Source organism: Echinops telfairi, unplaced genomic scaffold (genome assembly GCF_000313985.2).
Source record: "Echinops telfairi isolate 266 unplaced genomic scaffold, ASM31398v2 ScPeMD7_7458;HRSCAF=8496, whole genome shotgun sequence".
In the NCBI taxonomy this organism is placed as follows: Eukaryota; Metazoa; Chordata; class Mammalia; order Afrosoricida; family Tenrecidae; genus Echinops; species Echinops telfairi.
This window is the reverse complement of record NW_022111358.1, coordinates 35127479-35143727: the sequence shown is the minus strand read 5'-3', so window position 1 is coordinate 35143727 and position 16249 is coordinate 35127479. Positions and strand designations below refer to the sequence as shown.

Sequence of the window (16249 nt, the reverse complement as noted above, 5' to 3'; positions counted from 1 at the left end):
TTCACTGTGGGCTCTGGGGAAGCAGTGGCTCCTAAAACCAGCCCAGGCGATGTAGCCCAGGCCGAAGAGACTGGGATTTCTAAGATGTGAGCGCACTTGAACAAACACTGGAAGGAGAAAAACTGAGTCAAAAGCCTTGGAATGGGAGACTTAGAAAGAGGTGCAGTGAGTCCTTGCGGAAGCCTGACGTGGGGGTGGATCTTCGTTAGGACTGTGCAGTGGCACACATTAGCTTTCAGCTGGGTACCACTGTTTTAACTCTGCAGCTCGAGAGGTATGGTTTTTATGCAACCTGCACACTACCCCTAGGGAGATTGTAATTTTCCCCCCATACCTGTACACCCATTTTTCCCCCCTTTAATAACACTTTTCTAAGGGACCCTCCGGCCCGGCTATCAGAAAGAACAGTATCGGGGGACTTAAAGGTTTGTCTTAAAGCAAGCGACCATCTAAGTGAGGCTTCAACTAAATCCACAAGGATGAGAGCACGCCAGCCTATGTGACCCATAAGCTGTAAATAATAAAACCTAAATCCAGAGGAGGGAGTGGTATCAGAACTTGGATTGTGAACACCCAGTTTGCGGAAGGCTGTGGATGACACTGGAAGCCTAAAACTCATTTTCTGGGTCCTCACATGGATTAACCCTCTGGTGCCTCCCCAGGACCTGGGGGGTGAACAGTCTTGCTGTCAGACAGAGCACGTAAAGTCGATTGTGGCAGGTACAACTAGATTAAAATGTAGTAACGATCATTTGATCTGCCTTTTGAGCCATTCTAAAATTTGTTTTTAATATTTTGGTTTGGGTTGAGGATTTCCTGTTTTGTTTTTTCCAGTCACTGTTGTTGCTTTTTGTTTGCTTCCTCTGTTTTGTCGTTTTCTGTATATGTCCAGGGTAGGTAGGCCGAGAGAGAGTACTGGGCTGATAACTGCCTAGGCTCGAGGGGCATGGCAGAGGATGGGAACTAAGGAGTATGAGTAGAAAATGCTCTGAAATTGATCGCGGGGAGGATTGCACAGATCTTAATATGATTGATTGAACTAAGCTGCATATGTGGAGTACATGCCAATAAAATGATTAATAAATTAAAGGAACAAGGGGGTCCTGCCACAGACCCTCTCCTAAGGTAAACCGTTCTTGTAGAACGTGGATGTAGTCTTTGCTTTCAGGGTTGGACCTGGTGTCCAGTGCGTATGGGCTGGAGCTGGAGGCCTGTTCCCCATGCAGCTGTCGTCTCCGGACTCAGAGCTGCGCTCTGGACCTCACTGTACACGGCCGGTGATACTGCGGCCTTCCAGTCGGTGCCGGCTCAGAGGCACCTGCATACAGCACCGGCTGGTTCTGCACCATCCTCACAGTGGTTCTGAGTCTGAGCCCACTGTTGCAACCACGGTGTGAACCCACCTTGTCCTAAGTCACCAATGGACTTTTCAGTCGAGACTGGCCAGAGGGCCCTCGACCTTGTTAACCATGCCATCTTACTTCTGGCTTTTTGGCTGACCTGGCCACTCTCCTCGGCTGCTTTTGACTATTCAGAACCGCCCTGGGGAGTACACTGGCCTTCCCTCCTTCCCATGTCTCCTCCCTGGAGCCAATGGAACACGATGGGAGCGCAGCCTCTGAGGACCATCCACTCTTCTAGCTGTGCAGAGAGGGTGGGCTGCCCTCTCCCATTCCTGGGACCGGGAGTCGCCAAGTCACACTCCTTCAGTTTTGTTTTTAAAGCTAAGCGATGACACTTCCCTCCCACTGCCTGCCCATGCCCAGCCTGGTGAAGGGCAGAGCGGCTCCCCACAGGCACCTCTCACAGGGGCACCCCGGTCAGAAGAGCTACTGGGAAGCAAGGAAAAGGAGGCGGAAAAGGCTCTGGTTCAGTAATTCTGAGAAGTTACACGGGTCCCTAGCTGAGTCTCTTCTTTGTACCAAGTGTTTTAGTCAGGTTCAAGGTAAATTCCTTTCAAAAGTCAGCTTTTTAGGAATCACTTTCTTCGAAATAGCTTGGGCATCTTTAGAGGAAAATGTGCTTCCTGCCAACCAATTATTGCTGAGTTGTAACGAAGTACCTGGGGAGGCCTAGGACTGGCTCTGCAAGTCCTCCGTGCTGGCTCTGGTGTCCATGCCCTGGGCTCTTCCTGAGTCCCCGGCTTCAGTTGTTTGGGGAAATGGCTGCAGTTACAGGCCAGGACTGTTTGTTTAGCACGATATGGAGGAAGTGGTCTCCTTCCTGGCTTGTCCCTGAAGTAGACAAAGAGGCAGCTTCAGGGCAGGAAAGGCTGCCGGGCTCAGTGCCGGCCACTTTTGGTAAGGTATTGAAGTCTCCAGCAGTTCCAGGAAGCCTGCAGTCCTCTCGATGGCGAGGAGAAATCCAAGCCAGATTCCAAAGGGAGAATAAAGCCACAACAACAGAGCAGTGGGCCTTGAGCATGGTGGACCAAGCAGCCCTCGGGTCTACGGCTAGGACCGCCTCCCCACTTCAACCTTGGGCGAGGGCAAAGGAGCTGGGCTGTAGTACCGCTTGGGCTACTGAAATGAAGCAAGAAGTGCACACTGGTTCCCTGGTATGGCTTTAGAAGTTCTTCCCCTGAAGAACAAGCCCCCCTTCCTCACTGGACGCAGTGAGCCTCGGCTGATGGGCCCCTGAACAGTCTTCTCACCCACCGTCAAGGGCCCTCCGTGGAGTGCCCTCGGTGAATACACGGGTGTGCGGGAGTGACTGTCTATCTAGAGTGCGGCTGTCACCTGCCAAACCCTGCCCTGGAGGTGGTGGCACTGAAGGGAAAAGCACCACAGTGGCCACGTTTTCCCAAGTGTTAGCCTTTATAAATAAGTACATTTGCTTCATACACACAGTTCATTGTACAGATGACAATCTGTATACATGGGGCAGGAGAATGCATTCATTTAAACTTCACATCTATCTCACACAGCTCACGTGTACAGACAATAAAATTGCTCAAGCAAGTACAGCAAAGGGAAATGTCTTTCCTTAGACACAGGGGGCTGGACGCCTCTGCTGGGCGCGGGGCACCCCATGGCACGAGTTCACAACTGTGTGGTGCTCACTATATTGGGGTGGAGAACAAACATGCATTGGGCAGTATACTGTACAGAGAAAGTCCTTTACATCTGAGATATAGAAAACCTAAAGGAAAACTAAGTGCATTAAAGCTTTTCCAGCAAGTGTCTTCAAAGGACAGCAAGGAGGAGTTAGAATCAAAATCATATTAGTACAAATCACTCTTTAAGTGTACATGTCTGTACTAATGAAAATCATCTTGGATTTTGAGGAGACAGAACAGAGACAAAGATGCTGTGCTAGAATGGAGAGGAGGCCATGCCTGAGAATGGCACCCACCCTGAGCTGGACCAGGAGCTGGCCCCTCTCAGCAGGACTCAGCCAAAAAGGGGGTGGGGGGAGGGGGAAAGAACCCAAAACAAACAGAAGAAGTGTTAGTTTACAGGCTTCCCAAGCCACCTGGGAGTAAAGTGGTGCCCTCCAGCCAGCATCTCTCTCCAGGTCCCCCACTAAGTTGATAGACAATAAGGCAGGTACATTCAAGTACTAAAGTTTTCAGAATGAACCGTATCTGGTCCTGGGGGCTGACATGACCGAGTGCCCTATGCCAGTATTTTTTGTTAGCGATTAGCAAAAGAAAAACTGGGTTAGCAAGAGCTACAGGACAAAGCCACAAAGCGATGTCCTTTCCAGAGTGGGTCTATCTGAAAAAATGAGCGCCACGTGGGCCTGCATCTAGTGGCACCCAGCTACAACCTGACAGCTCAGCTTAGTGTGGACATCACAGAGGCAGCAAGGGGAGCAGGGGTAAGGGGGTGGGGGATGAGATGAGATGGGTGAGGAAATGGGAAAGTAACACTTGATTTTTGGTGTCCAATTACGCACTCATTTGGTACCGACTTTCAAAGCTCTGACTGTGGTTGCAGGTAGCCACAGCATCTCATGGTGGTTCAGCTGCTGCGAGGCACTGGACACTGTAATGAAGGTTCTCGACACTTCAGCCCTTGAGTGGTCTGTATTACAAAAGTTGATGAAGACCCAGCGATGATTCAAGTAGCTCTGCACGGTGGCTCCACCAGCCCCACTGGGCTTGGGTCCGGGCCCCCAGCCAGCTAGTCAGCCACCTGTTCTCGGGAGCAGCCAGAGCTGAGTTCAAGGCATTGCATGGTGAAGGTTTCCATGACACGTCTTTGTAGGTAGCTCTTACCCCTAAGCCCTTGATTCAATATGGTTAGTCATGGCGGGTGGTCTGGAATCCCTAGAGGAAAAAGAGAAAGAGCCTCACTTCCCCTGGAGCAGGGGATGGGGCAGCGTGGCCCTAGGTGTAGGAGCAGCAGCAGGCTGGCTTCTTGAGAAGTGGGCAGCCTGAGAACTGACAGGTGGGGTGGGCGAGTCTGCTGAGGAGCCTGGGCATAGGAGTGGGCACGTGCTACCCACAGGGAGTGGGGGTGGGGCACGGGCACCTGTTCTGCTTTGTGGCAAAGATTCAGGGAGCAACTGTTTTGTCCAAGGCATTTCTGCAGTAGAAAAATAATTCTTTCTGAATCAAACCCCATCCAGTCGTGATACCTGTGGAACTACGAGAAGAGCCGAGGAGGGGTGAAAGGTCCTCTCCATCTGCCCGAGAGGGTGGGACTTCTACTCAGCTTCGGCCTGGCTAAAGGTCCAAAGCAGGTCGTGTTCAAAGAGCTGGTCTTCCCACCTGTCTGGCAGAGATGCTGCCCTGTAGAGCCACAGTGACACCTAGTGGTAAAGTATGGTGAAACACAGGGCTCGTCCACACGGCTAAATTCTAAGGAAAAATACTTATGGATATTAAATTAGATACTGATTACTTTTTTTCTATTGGATACATCTCTGGAATATAAAAATACCAATATTTAGAGAGGGCGGGATTCATAAACTATACAATATAAGGACTTGTGAACACCATTCCCTTAAGCTGTCCTGTTGACAACGATTTAGGGAAAGTGTTCAACCATCCAGGCTTAACTGAATAGCAACTTGCCTATCTGGACAACGACCTGGGGGACTGTACATGATTCTAATGAGTGGAATTTTCCTGAGCCATCGAGTTTACGTTAAACACATCGAAGGGGGAGGCGGACGTGGGGGAGGGTCTGTGCACTACTGACTGGGGACTTGCAATAGAGCAGAGGGGCAGCAGCAGCAGATACAAAATGGCCTCCCTTTTGTCCAGGCCGAGTTCTCAGGTTACACAGGTGTCCCTTTGTCAGTAAATCTTAGTTTTCCTTGTGAACTATGTGCCTTACTGATCCAGTAAATAAAGTACCCAGGTCTCAGGAGTCCCTAAGAAAATTGCTGGAAAAGCACTTTAAAATCACTGCAATTTTTTTCTTCTGTATTTAAAAATTCTGAATCTTTTTTGATGCTTATGTACAACAGTTATTTCTTGTGCTATAAGTGTTATGTTCCACTGCTTGATTTCTTTCTTTTCCTCTTTTTGTTCTTGAAAAAGCACACACGAAAAGACAAGAGTGGCTCTGCTTATTTCTAATGAAGACCTAACTTAACACAAAATACCAGTATGTGTGTTAGCAAGTCAAACAGAAAAGTGCACCCATTTGTAGACGGGACGGAAACCCACCAGTGCAAGGACTGTGGGCAACGGGAACATGTCAGTGGGTGGGGAAGCTGCAGGCTGGAGCGAGACCCCAGTCTCCACATCAGGGTGGTGTGGATTGGTGAACAGGATTGAATAATTCCCTCTCCAAGGGAAGTCAGACGCTGCTTTAGCAAGTAGAGCTGGGGGGTGGGGCACTCTAAAGCAGGTATCAAGATTGTCCAAGGGCAGTGAAGGAGCACACTGGGCACACAGGTAGTCTGCTTACAAGGAAGTGGCTGTCTCTTGCCCCAGTAAGGGTCCAGTTAGCATTGTTTGTTCAAAATATCACAACTGGCGCCCAGTCATGATATCCACTCCCTCTTATGATAGCTTAAAAACAAACAAAAAGACCCCGAGAAAGCATTTTGATTGTTGACACTGTAGGTCTTGTTCAATAGGGCACAGACCTAAGTCAGTCTCCTGCTTGCTCCAGAAAACGGAGAACCCTCTGAGAGAAGTGGCAGCACTTCCCAGCCTGCCTAACAGGGGAGTGCAGGTGGCAGGGACACCTTCCTAAGAGACACACGACAGCATAGCAGCTCCTGGGTGAGAAATGGTGGCTCAAGGGGGGAAGATGATGAGATTCACAGGGCTGAGCTGACAGGCTGCTGGGTCCCAGCTAGATGCTGCTGCAGCGGGTGCACATTTCACCTCAGAGAGTGGCAGAAGCCAGGAGGAGGAGGAGGGGGCAACACTGATGCCCACCCAAGGGTCTAGTTGAGTAGGAGACAGTCCTGAAGCACCAGAGCAAGCGGGCACTTGAGCGAGGCCGAGAAGGGCCTGGATCTGGAGTCAGCACTCTGCTCATTTCCAGCAGACAAGGCTGGTGCCAGGCTCGGGGTACAGGGGTCCGTCTATAAGGGCAGACTCCGAATGAGCAATGTCCCTGACCTCAGCTTCACGGTTCTCCAGTCTCAGAATCCTTTCAGAGGGCACTTACTATAATAAGCAGTGTGGACACATCTGGATTTGTATTTAGAAAGCTGCCCTGCCTGTAGCCCTTTATGAACAAGAACAGAATGATGCTCACGACCAGAGAATAAATTCTCTTCTGCTTAGTCATAGCTGTTTGGTGAAATTGTTTAGTTTTAAGAGTGAGGCCTGAGGTGCTGGACCTTCCTTCTTATCGAATGCTGCCCTCGGTCACACAGAGGTCAGATTAACAAGTGACCACAGATGGAGAAACGGTGTGGACAGTGACTGGACCAGAAAACCCGTCTATCTTCTGTGCCCCCATCCTCATCTGGAAACAGGGCCAAAGGGTCTTTCTTCACCCTGGGAGCCATTTTTGCTGTGTCTGGTTCCAAACATCACCCTGGAACAAACACGCCTAGAACAGAAACAGTTCTTGTACACGAGAAACAACCTAGCTCTAGGGAAGGACTGCAGGGCACCTGGGCAGAAACTCTGGGACTCAGTCTAAGAACTCTCAGAGAATTCCATTTGCTTCCCAAAGAACGTTTCTTCCCTCTACCCCAAGGTCATGAACAAAGGGGGCCGGCCAAACGAAGTCTGACTTAGGCTGAAGGGCTGATTCACAGGACAGGATTACTGCACAGACAGCGCTGGGGATGGCTTTGCTTTTGGGGGACGGTGATGCACAAAGTCTACAGTGCAGGTGCCTCAAAGAGATTTCCTACAGCATCCCTTGAAAATATAGAACCATTCTTTTTCTTCCTTTTGTCCCATGTATTTATTTATCCCTCAGCCCACTCCATGGAAATCAGCAACTTTGAATGGTTAATTATTGGATAAAAATCTAGAGAGTTCTTCTCAGTGACTTATTTTTAAAATTCCAGGTCCTCATCCAATTTCCTTGGCTGAGTGAAATATTTCGAGGGCTGGCTCGTTTCTAAATGTTTCTGAAATGCCTCATGGAAAATTAATGGAGTGACATTTTAAACAACTATACATGTATTTTTTCTTCTTCTGCGGCTTCTCCTGATTTCGTAGATGATTCTCCCTCTCTATGCTCTCTCCTTTGCCACCCCCCCTTCCCCCCCCCCCAGTCATCTCAATGGGCATTCTGCATGTGGTGGCTGGGGGAGCTGGCAGCAGGGAGACAACCACTGGCACAGAACGCACTGGGCCTGGCAGCGTGGAGCACACTGGAGAAGAACACAAGGGCAGAGGGGCATCACAGTCTCGCTAAAGTTCCTAGAAGAAAACAAACGTCTTATTTAGGGGGGAAAGTAAGAAGGAAAGGAGAAAGACATCTACACAACAGGACATCAGTGAAAGCGATTGTCTCCTGGAAGCAGCTGCCCAGTGTGTCTGATCGCCCTGGTTAAAGCACATTGAACAGAAACCTCCTTGTTGGCATCCAGAGGGGGAGAGAATGAGGTGGGGGCACAGACGAGAGAGACTGAAGTCCTGGACCCCGGGAGGCCAGCTTCCCAATCGGCTGCATGCAAAGGATTTTAGCATGTGGGCTGCCACCTCTGCACACCACACAGAACTACATGTGAAATTAAGCCAGAGACTACCTGGAATGTGGAAACCAAGCCTGAAAATGTGCAGTGGAAACATGGATCTCACTCCAACAAATGTCTCTCAAACATTAGACTCCACAAATGGTCTCTTTGGTTTGATAGGAGAGGTCTGCCCTTGCCGAGAGTCCCGAGACAACTGCCTGTACAGGTTGTCCTGATAAGCCTGAGCCACAGGGAGGGTCCGAGCCACTTTCACATCGGGGTACGAGGACGCCTGGCTGACTCTCTCCAAGAGGTCTCCCCGGGACCCGTTAGCCAGCATCCCATGGGGGCTATAGTAATCGTCCTCCAGCAAGTGGCCGTTCTGTGCATTGTTGGTTTTGTTATAAAAGGCAATGTTGCTGATGGGTGATGGTGGACTGAAGGACTCAGGCTGAGGCAGGTTGCCTGGCGATGTGGGGCTGAGAACGGTATCCACTGACGACACTGCCCAGGTCCGATTCTGCTGGTGAAGGTGGGGGTACTGCTGAGTCCGAGCGGTTTTATCTATGATCCCCATGAATGGTGTGGTCCTGGATCTCGTGGGCTCGCTGGGGTAACCTCCCTGGGTGGGAGACACTGGTGACAACTCGTCGCAGGACCTATCATAAGCCGGTTTCAGTGGGATCTCCATTTGCTGAATGGAGGAAGATGGCCGGAAGGTTGGTGTTAGGTTGGAGGCCGATGAGATACTATTGCTCGATGGAGAGAAGCGCAGGCCTACACTCTGGGAGTGTAGCAGAGGCCTGGGAGTTGGTGGGTGGGGTTTGATTTCATTAGGATTGACACTAATAGGTCTTCTGATTAAATGTGACACATCAGGGGAACCTAGTTGGCTGGAGGAACGTTCCAGATCTAACTTTGAGTGGCACACTGGGTAATAGGATGCTGACTGGCTACGCCCAATCTGGGGGGTCTGACTGTATCTCATGCCACCTCGGTATGCTGAGGAAGGTCGTTGTGGAAGATCTTCTTTGGTCAACCCTCCATGCTGACAGATGGCACCTGCACTTAGGCTGGCTTGGACGTGCTGCACGGGTCGCCCATCCCCTACAATTCCCCCAATTGATCCCTGATAAACTAACCGGCTCTGACTGACTCCCATGTCGCCTTGTGAAGACTGGTATTTACTAGCCATTGAATGGGCCACTTGGCCATAGGTGCCGGTGGGGATGACAGTGCTTGAATGGACTGCTGAGCTGGGCTGGTTGCTTCTTACGATCTGAGCCTTAGCAGGCTGTAGCCTGAGCCCTTGCTGGGGAACTGCCACCGGAAGCGGAGGCATCTGATAGGGTCGCTGGGCCATTTTTGATAATGGAGATTTTGGTCTGCCAGGAAGCTGACTAACATTTGCTTCTTGCTGATACCGCACGGGTGAACCAGACTGGGACCTATAGACACTCATGCTTTCAGCTGGAGGGCTGGCTCGATACTGAGGGCCCCTACGGAGAGGAGAAGGGGGGGGACTTGGGTAGTCTTTGCCTTGCCCTCCCATAGGAGGGGGGCTGAAACGGTAAGATCCACCCTGATGAGCTGGGGAAGTGTGTGGTGGGCTAGGCCTGTAGTGAGAGTTCTGGTGCGTTGGAGAAAGAGCAGGCGAGGTGGACTGATAGCCCTGTCTAGTGGGAGAACCTACAGAGCTGCTGGACCGGAAGTCAAACACTTGATGAGAGCCAAGAGGTGAGCCAGAGATGTAGGTGGACTCCCGATGGGCTGGAGAGGTGGGTGGGCTCTGGATTATTGGAAGGCCCTGAGTCGGCCGAGCCTCCGTCTGGAGGCCAATGGAAACGTTGTCGACATCCTGCTCCAGGTACTCCTCCTCAAACATGTCTTGCACAGAGTATGTATCTTCATGCTGTGGTTCAGGCTCTGTTTCTTCTGGCAATTGCTGCTGGGGCTGCGGCTGCGGCTGCTGCTGCTGCTGCATCTGTCTACATTCTTCCTCCACTCGCATCAGAAGTCTCTGGATCTCACGGTTGTTTGGACATAGCTTGATGGCCTCGTTCAGGTCCTCTAAGGCTGCTGCAAACTGTCTGCTTGACAAAATGCAAACACAGGAACTGGAGTTATTCTGAATCAACAGGAACCATCAAGAACTGAGAACATAGTCGCTATTATAGAGAACTGTAGTGGCATCTGTGGGTGTCTGGGATTTGGTTTAGTTTGATTTGTAAGGAAGGAAACAGGCAGGCTGTCATTCTAGAAGAGTCCAGAATGATTTCCGAGCCCATTAAGCCTCCATCTTCCTTCTGGCCTCTCTGGGATCAGTGGAGAAATGTCCCCATTGTGCAGTCCAGCCAGGCCCTTCAGGAAGATTCTCTCAGTGCCCAAATGCACACCAGCCAATATGGGGGTTGGGTGGGGTTGTCATTTACAGGGTCACTGTCAAGTAGCTTAGGAACAAAGCAGTAACTACAATATTTAAAAATCTTGCTGATCCAGCAGAAATTTTTCTTTATAGTCTCAACATTTTGGCTCCAAATTTCAGGCCTGTTCCATCCTAGTCAAGACTCTGTCCTCTGCTCTCTCTACCCCTGAGCCCCACAGCACTGCTGCATCTCCATTCTGCAACATCGCAGCTGGGCAAATGCCAGGCTTACTGACTAGGCAACGCGGGTCCGGAGCTGAGGAGGTCCCACGGAGATTCTAGTTTACAAGTGAGGAAACAAACTGTCAAGAGTTATTTCCATCTTCGCTATAAATACTGCTTGAAAAGGAGGCAATTGGCCTTGTGGGAAAGGAATGATCCAGATGGAAAGAGAATTTGATAGTCTGTAAAGCTTCTGTCATGAATTTGTGAGCCCACCTAGCTGAGGCTATTATCACTGCCACCATCACCTCTAGACTGTCTGGGTTTGGTTTTTAGGACCAACTCCCCCTGGTCACAGCCGTAAGCCTGAAGCAGTTCTTTCCCGTGCCGAGTTTGGGAGAAGCTTGGGACACTGGGAAAGAGGCAGCAAGGACAGTGACCGGCTATCCAGGGTAGGAGATTTGGGTGCAAGGATCACTGACCGTAGACTCTAGATCCTTGTGGAGCTTCTCCTGCCCATGGCCAAGCTGCAGCGGATAGGCACGGGGAACGGTGTTTCTGTGGGGCCTTCTCAACCCTGGCAGCAAGGACCTCCTATCTCTATGTGTACACTGTGGTGGTGGTGGTGGTAGGTGTGACTGCGAAGGTTTGATGCCACCCGACTTGAGAACAGTCCCAGAAGGAAGACTAAATAATGCAGGGAGTCCCCAAAGAGGCCCTGTAACACAAGTGACCCATCCTATTTCCCCTCTAAAAGGAGTGGCAGGATATTTTGCTTAAGTGGTGTCTCTTTCTGATACCTGCTTTGGAAGTTGAAAAGTGACTGAGACATGGCAGAGGCTTCTTGGAAGAAGATGCCGTTCTGTCACAATGAAAAAACACTTCACCCCCAAGTGAAGTGCTACAGGGGTCCACAGCCCAGAGGACTTGCCAGGCGTAAGCTAACGGCTGTGCTCTATGGGCCATCCCCAAAGCTTGGCCCCAAGGGTCCTCAGGGACAGAGATATGTGGGCACATACGCCCCAGGGTAGCCTACATTGCCTTGGCCATAGTTTTAGAAAAGAGACCTCTTCTTCTCACCCTCTCTCTCTTTCCTCACCTGCTGCTGCGTTTGGCCCTTGCTCTTGCATAGTAAGCTTCATAAGATTTCGGTTTCAGCTCCAGGGCCTTAGTAGCAAATTCCTCCGCCATTCCAAAATCCTGTCATTACAATAGGTGTGCAAATAAGTCATTCAGGAGATATGAAAAGTAAACAACTTGGGCATAAAACAAGTCATATGTACATTTCGTTGACACTTACAGATGGAATCCTTGTGGTTTCTGACATGCCTGACATGGCTTTAGCCACGTGGCCCACAGACTGAATGTTTCTTCTGCCTTTGCCCTATGTGGCCCTGCAGCCACTCACTGGGATGGCTCTGTCCAAAATCTAGTAAAATCATTTTCATTTCTTTCTGCCTTTCTATCAAAGTTTTTTTAGCTCAGAAGCTAAATGTCAACCCTTAACAGTAAAGCTGCTGAGGTTGGAAACCGGAGCTCGTTACGCATGCATGTATGAGCTACACACACACATCGGTGCCTCCTCCGGCCCTCCACACCTCCTTGTGTCAGTCATCCACTCACACCTGGCCTTCTAAGGGTCAACCACGAGCACATCCTAGGAAATTCCGAGGGGTGAGGTCTTTGTAAAGGGAAACTTCACCCAGCATGGAGACTAGATGGAGTAGGGACGGCAGGCACTTTGGTTCAAATCTTTGATCTGCTTCGTAACTTCTCAGAGTGTGTGAGATATTGTGTCCTTCATACCTGCTCTTCACAGGCTTGGGTACATGAGACAAATCCTTTAAAAAATCGTAGTCTTTCATACACAGCAAATGCTCAGTCAATGGTAGTTTCTATTTCACAGAGGTTTGTCTAGGTTTTTCTTTGTCCTCTTAGTAGTTCCTTACTTAGGAAATGTTTAAGATCAAAATAAAGTCAGAGAGGCACAGTTGGGGCCCTGGCTGTGACTGGGGTCCATGCTGTCCCAGCCTCTTGAACACGGAGGCTCCTTGGAAAAACATGGCTATAGAGCTATCTGTCCTTGCTCTGAGAATCCTTGGGAATCGTGACGAGGGGAACATGGTTCTAAAAGGCCCCTTTCACTGCCAGGTTTTAGAAGGATGATGGGCAGTCAATACATACAACATCACCTTTGTAGACCTGATAAGATCTGCTGCCACTGAGGTTCAAATATTGCCTCTGTATCACTGAATTCTTTATTGACCAACACTCTTGTTTGCCTTGGATCATTTCTATCTCCCGAGGAACTGTGAGACCTCAGGTTGGGGGATGTCATCGAGATTTGAGAAACGATCTTGTCTAGTCCCCTATGTAAGCACTGTGTTTGCATGTCAGGGAAGCGGTGGCTGAGGGCATCAGAGACTGGTGTCTACAAGGCAGGCAAGAAGGATCAAGGACCACTTGGGAGGTAATACAGGACCAGGGAGAGTTCTACGATTCCCTTCAGGACAAGAAGGGACATGGCATGCTGGGATAAAGAGATAAGAAAAGATGTGAAAAGTTTATGACTAGCTTTACTTATTAAACTCTGAAGTCCATGGTCCAAATTCTTCTTTTCTTAAAAAGACTAGGGAGTCCACTAGAAAGGAATACCCCTCAAAGCAAGTGGATGTCAACACAGGGTGACACTACACAGGGCTTCAGAAACTGTACATCTTTATGCGAGCAGAGTCTCATTGTTCTCCTGAGGAGTGGCTGGTGGGCTTGAACTGCTAACCTTGCAGTGGGCAGCCCAATGCTTATTCCACACTGCTGCCACAGCTCCGCTAGAAAGGAAGGGGATGGTTAAAATTCAGATAGAACTGACGCTGGAATCCTTATGACCCCTGCTCTCACATTTCCCAAAAGACCAGAAAACTGACTTGAGGGGATGATGACATTCCAATCATTTTCAACGGGAATTATGAAAATTCAGAAAGCTACGAAGTACTTCCAGTGTTAACTTTTAAAAATATTTGAGATAACAAATTGAACTTAGACTTAATTTTTTTCAAATTGCAAATGTCAGTGCTCTGTGAAGGACAACCAAGTTCCAAATGGGGTACAGAAGGATTGCAGGGGTCTGGCCACGGCCACTAAATGACATGGACTGTCAACTTCCATGGCTGCAGGTAAGAGTTGGGAGGAGAGGGACTTACGTTCATTTTCCTGCGACATCGAGAGAGGTTGAGGAGGAGAGACACCTTTAGTTCCCGGAAGGTTTTCAAGTCCTCACCAAACCCTTCTCTAGGGAACTTCTTCAGAGCGTACTGGTAGCGCTGGGCAGCTTCCTTTACTTTACCTTTCTAATGAGGGCACAAGATGGCAAAACACACTATTGGTCTGCTGAGCAGTGGAGGAAGTTTGGTCCCAACTCCCTTTCTCTCCTCAGCAGTTATCACGAAGGGTTAAAATAACCAAATAACCAAAAAAAACCCCAAAACCACCAAATAACCAAAGCTACTGCCGCTGAGTTGATTTCAACTCAAAGCAACCCAAAGAACAGAGTAGAACTGTCCACTGGGCCCCCAGGCTGCACGTCTCTAAGGAAGCAGACTGTACATCTTTCTCATGGAGTGGTCAGCGGGTCTGAACCACTGCCACTCTGGTTAGCAACTGTGAACTTATCTCCGGTGCCACCTGGGCTCCTTCTCATGGGGTTAGTCAGCCCTCCCCAACACCAGCCTAAGGAGCAGCTCTGGCCCCGATGGTGACAGAGGAGGGCCCAGCCTTTTCTGTAGGAAACTCACCTGGGAGGAAAGGCAATGCTGAGGGGGACCCAGGATACCACCCAGAACAACAAAGCCGTGGCTAATGAGAGGCCTTGAGCTCAGCTTCCCAACTGGATTCTAAAGGGACCGGTCTAGTTCATTTCAAAGGAGCTATTTTTGAATTGACCTCCCTGGGATACATCACATTTCTGAGTTCCAAGCACTCGAAAGCTATTACTCTCTTAATTTCTTCTTTGACAGGAGAGCTCTCTTGTTCTGTTTGATGTTCTACCTTGCCAGCCCTCTAGAAGAGGCCATTCCTTTCCAGAAAAAGGAAGAGCCTACCCGCTGAGAGTCTCAGACAGTCTAGCTGCTGCTTTCCTAATCTCAAGGGATACAATAATAGTAATCCCTTTTCCCCATTTTGAAAATTCAAATAATAAGACTTGGTGGGAAGGTAATGGAGTAGAATCTAGTTTGGAATCTGATTCCATCTGATTTTGTAGAAGGGATTTTCCAAGACAGCAAATCTATGACCAACTTAGAGACCGGCCACCAGGGTCATAACATCTTTTCTTTTTGTATCTGAAAACTTATAAGTCCATAAAGAGACAGGAAGCATCTCCAACCCTTTAGCTCATCTTTATCAGCTTTATTCCTTTCTGTCTAGCTGCAATCCCACAGGCCTCCGCACTTTTTCACTAGAGAGATGTGGAGTCTTCCAAGGGAGAAATCTTGGGTGGGAACAGAATGATCTCTGACTACTCTCATGAAAAGATCTATGTGCCAGATAAAGTACCAGAATTATGTTAGTAACCAGGCTCATTCTTTAAAGCAATGCCACACTGAAATCTAGAATAGCACTGATAATTCGAGTGACGAGGCTCTTCACAGAAGTCAGGTGAAATCATGGTTGGGTCAGGGCTCAGGTTTCCTGAAAGTCTAAAAGTCCTAGATTTCTAATCCTGCTCTCAGAAACTTTGCACACGCTTGCTCCAGTGGGGGAACAATGCACTCAATCACACGTTCCTCATCTTTCAGTTCAGCGATGCCCACAGCCAAGAAGCTGGGTTAGGTGTGTATTCACCTTTGGAAAGCACGAATCATAAGGGACTTCGTACAAGTCATGGGAGTTGGTTTGTATCCGTGGGCAGAGCCTTCGGTTTGAACTGTGAATTCCAAAGTACTCTGTTTTTTGTTGTCAGTAAGTGACTTCAAGCAAACCTTATCATTCTATTTGCTTCACAGTTTCCTTATCTTACACAGGATGCTGATAAACTACTACTATTCTTATTAAAGGTTTAAAGATCTCTGTGTATTAATACTAAAGCTAAGATCAATGTCTCTTTTCTACGGACGAGAAATAACTTATGAATTTAAATTTTATTTGTCCTATTGTTCCAGATCCCATACAAAATGACATCATAAGCTGCCCATCAGTGAACAAGTAAAACTAAGTTCTCAGGAGCACCAGCCCATGACACCCTGAGGCAGGGCACCCTCCCTTTGCAAATTGTCACGATGTTGGTACACGGTGGCTGTTGTGAGGGAACTTTGTTTCTCCCACCCCTCACCTTATAGAACATGTCCCCCTCTTCCATCAGCTTGCTCAACAGGATGATCATGATGTCTGGTTTGGAGGTGGCCATCGCCCATGTGGCTGGACCTGTAGTGTACAGGATGCATGATGGGTAAAAAACTCATACAATGTAAAGGTGATAGGAAGCTAGGTGAAAAAAAACATCCTGGGGGAATTTCTGCTGAGAGAACAACTTGTTCCACAATAATTTCTTCTTCATCTTTTAGGTCTGGGAGTATCTCAGTGACTCCCTTTGCCAAGAAGCTGCATTTGGTT

General features: G+C 49.0%; 1 protein-coding gene across 7 annotated transcripts in view; it reads right to left on the bottom strand.

Annotated features, from left to right (window-relative positions):
- Positions 1-2797: 2797 nt before the first annotated feature.
- The window catches only part of TANC2 (tetratricopeptide repeat, ankyrin repeat and coiled-coil containing 2), a 333029-nt gene continuing 319577 nt past the window's right edge, over positions 2798-16249 (bottom strand). For all 7 annotated transcript variants that reach the window (XM_045299320.1, XM_045299321.1, XM_045299323.1 and 4 more), the window contains 4 exons: positions 15969-16060; positions 13843-13989; positions 11742-11842; positions 2798-10145 (listed from right to left, as the gene is read on the bottom strand). In XM_045299320.1, the coding sequence (XP_045155255.1) occupies positions 8195-10145; positions 11742-11842; positions 13843-13989; positions 15969-16060 (2291 nt within the window). In that variant the 3' untranslated portion in view covers positions 2798-8194. The remainder of the gene's footprint in view (positions 10146-11741; positions 11843-13842; positions 13990-15968; positions 16061-16249) is intronic.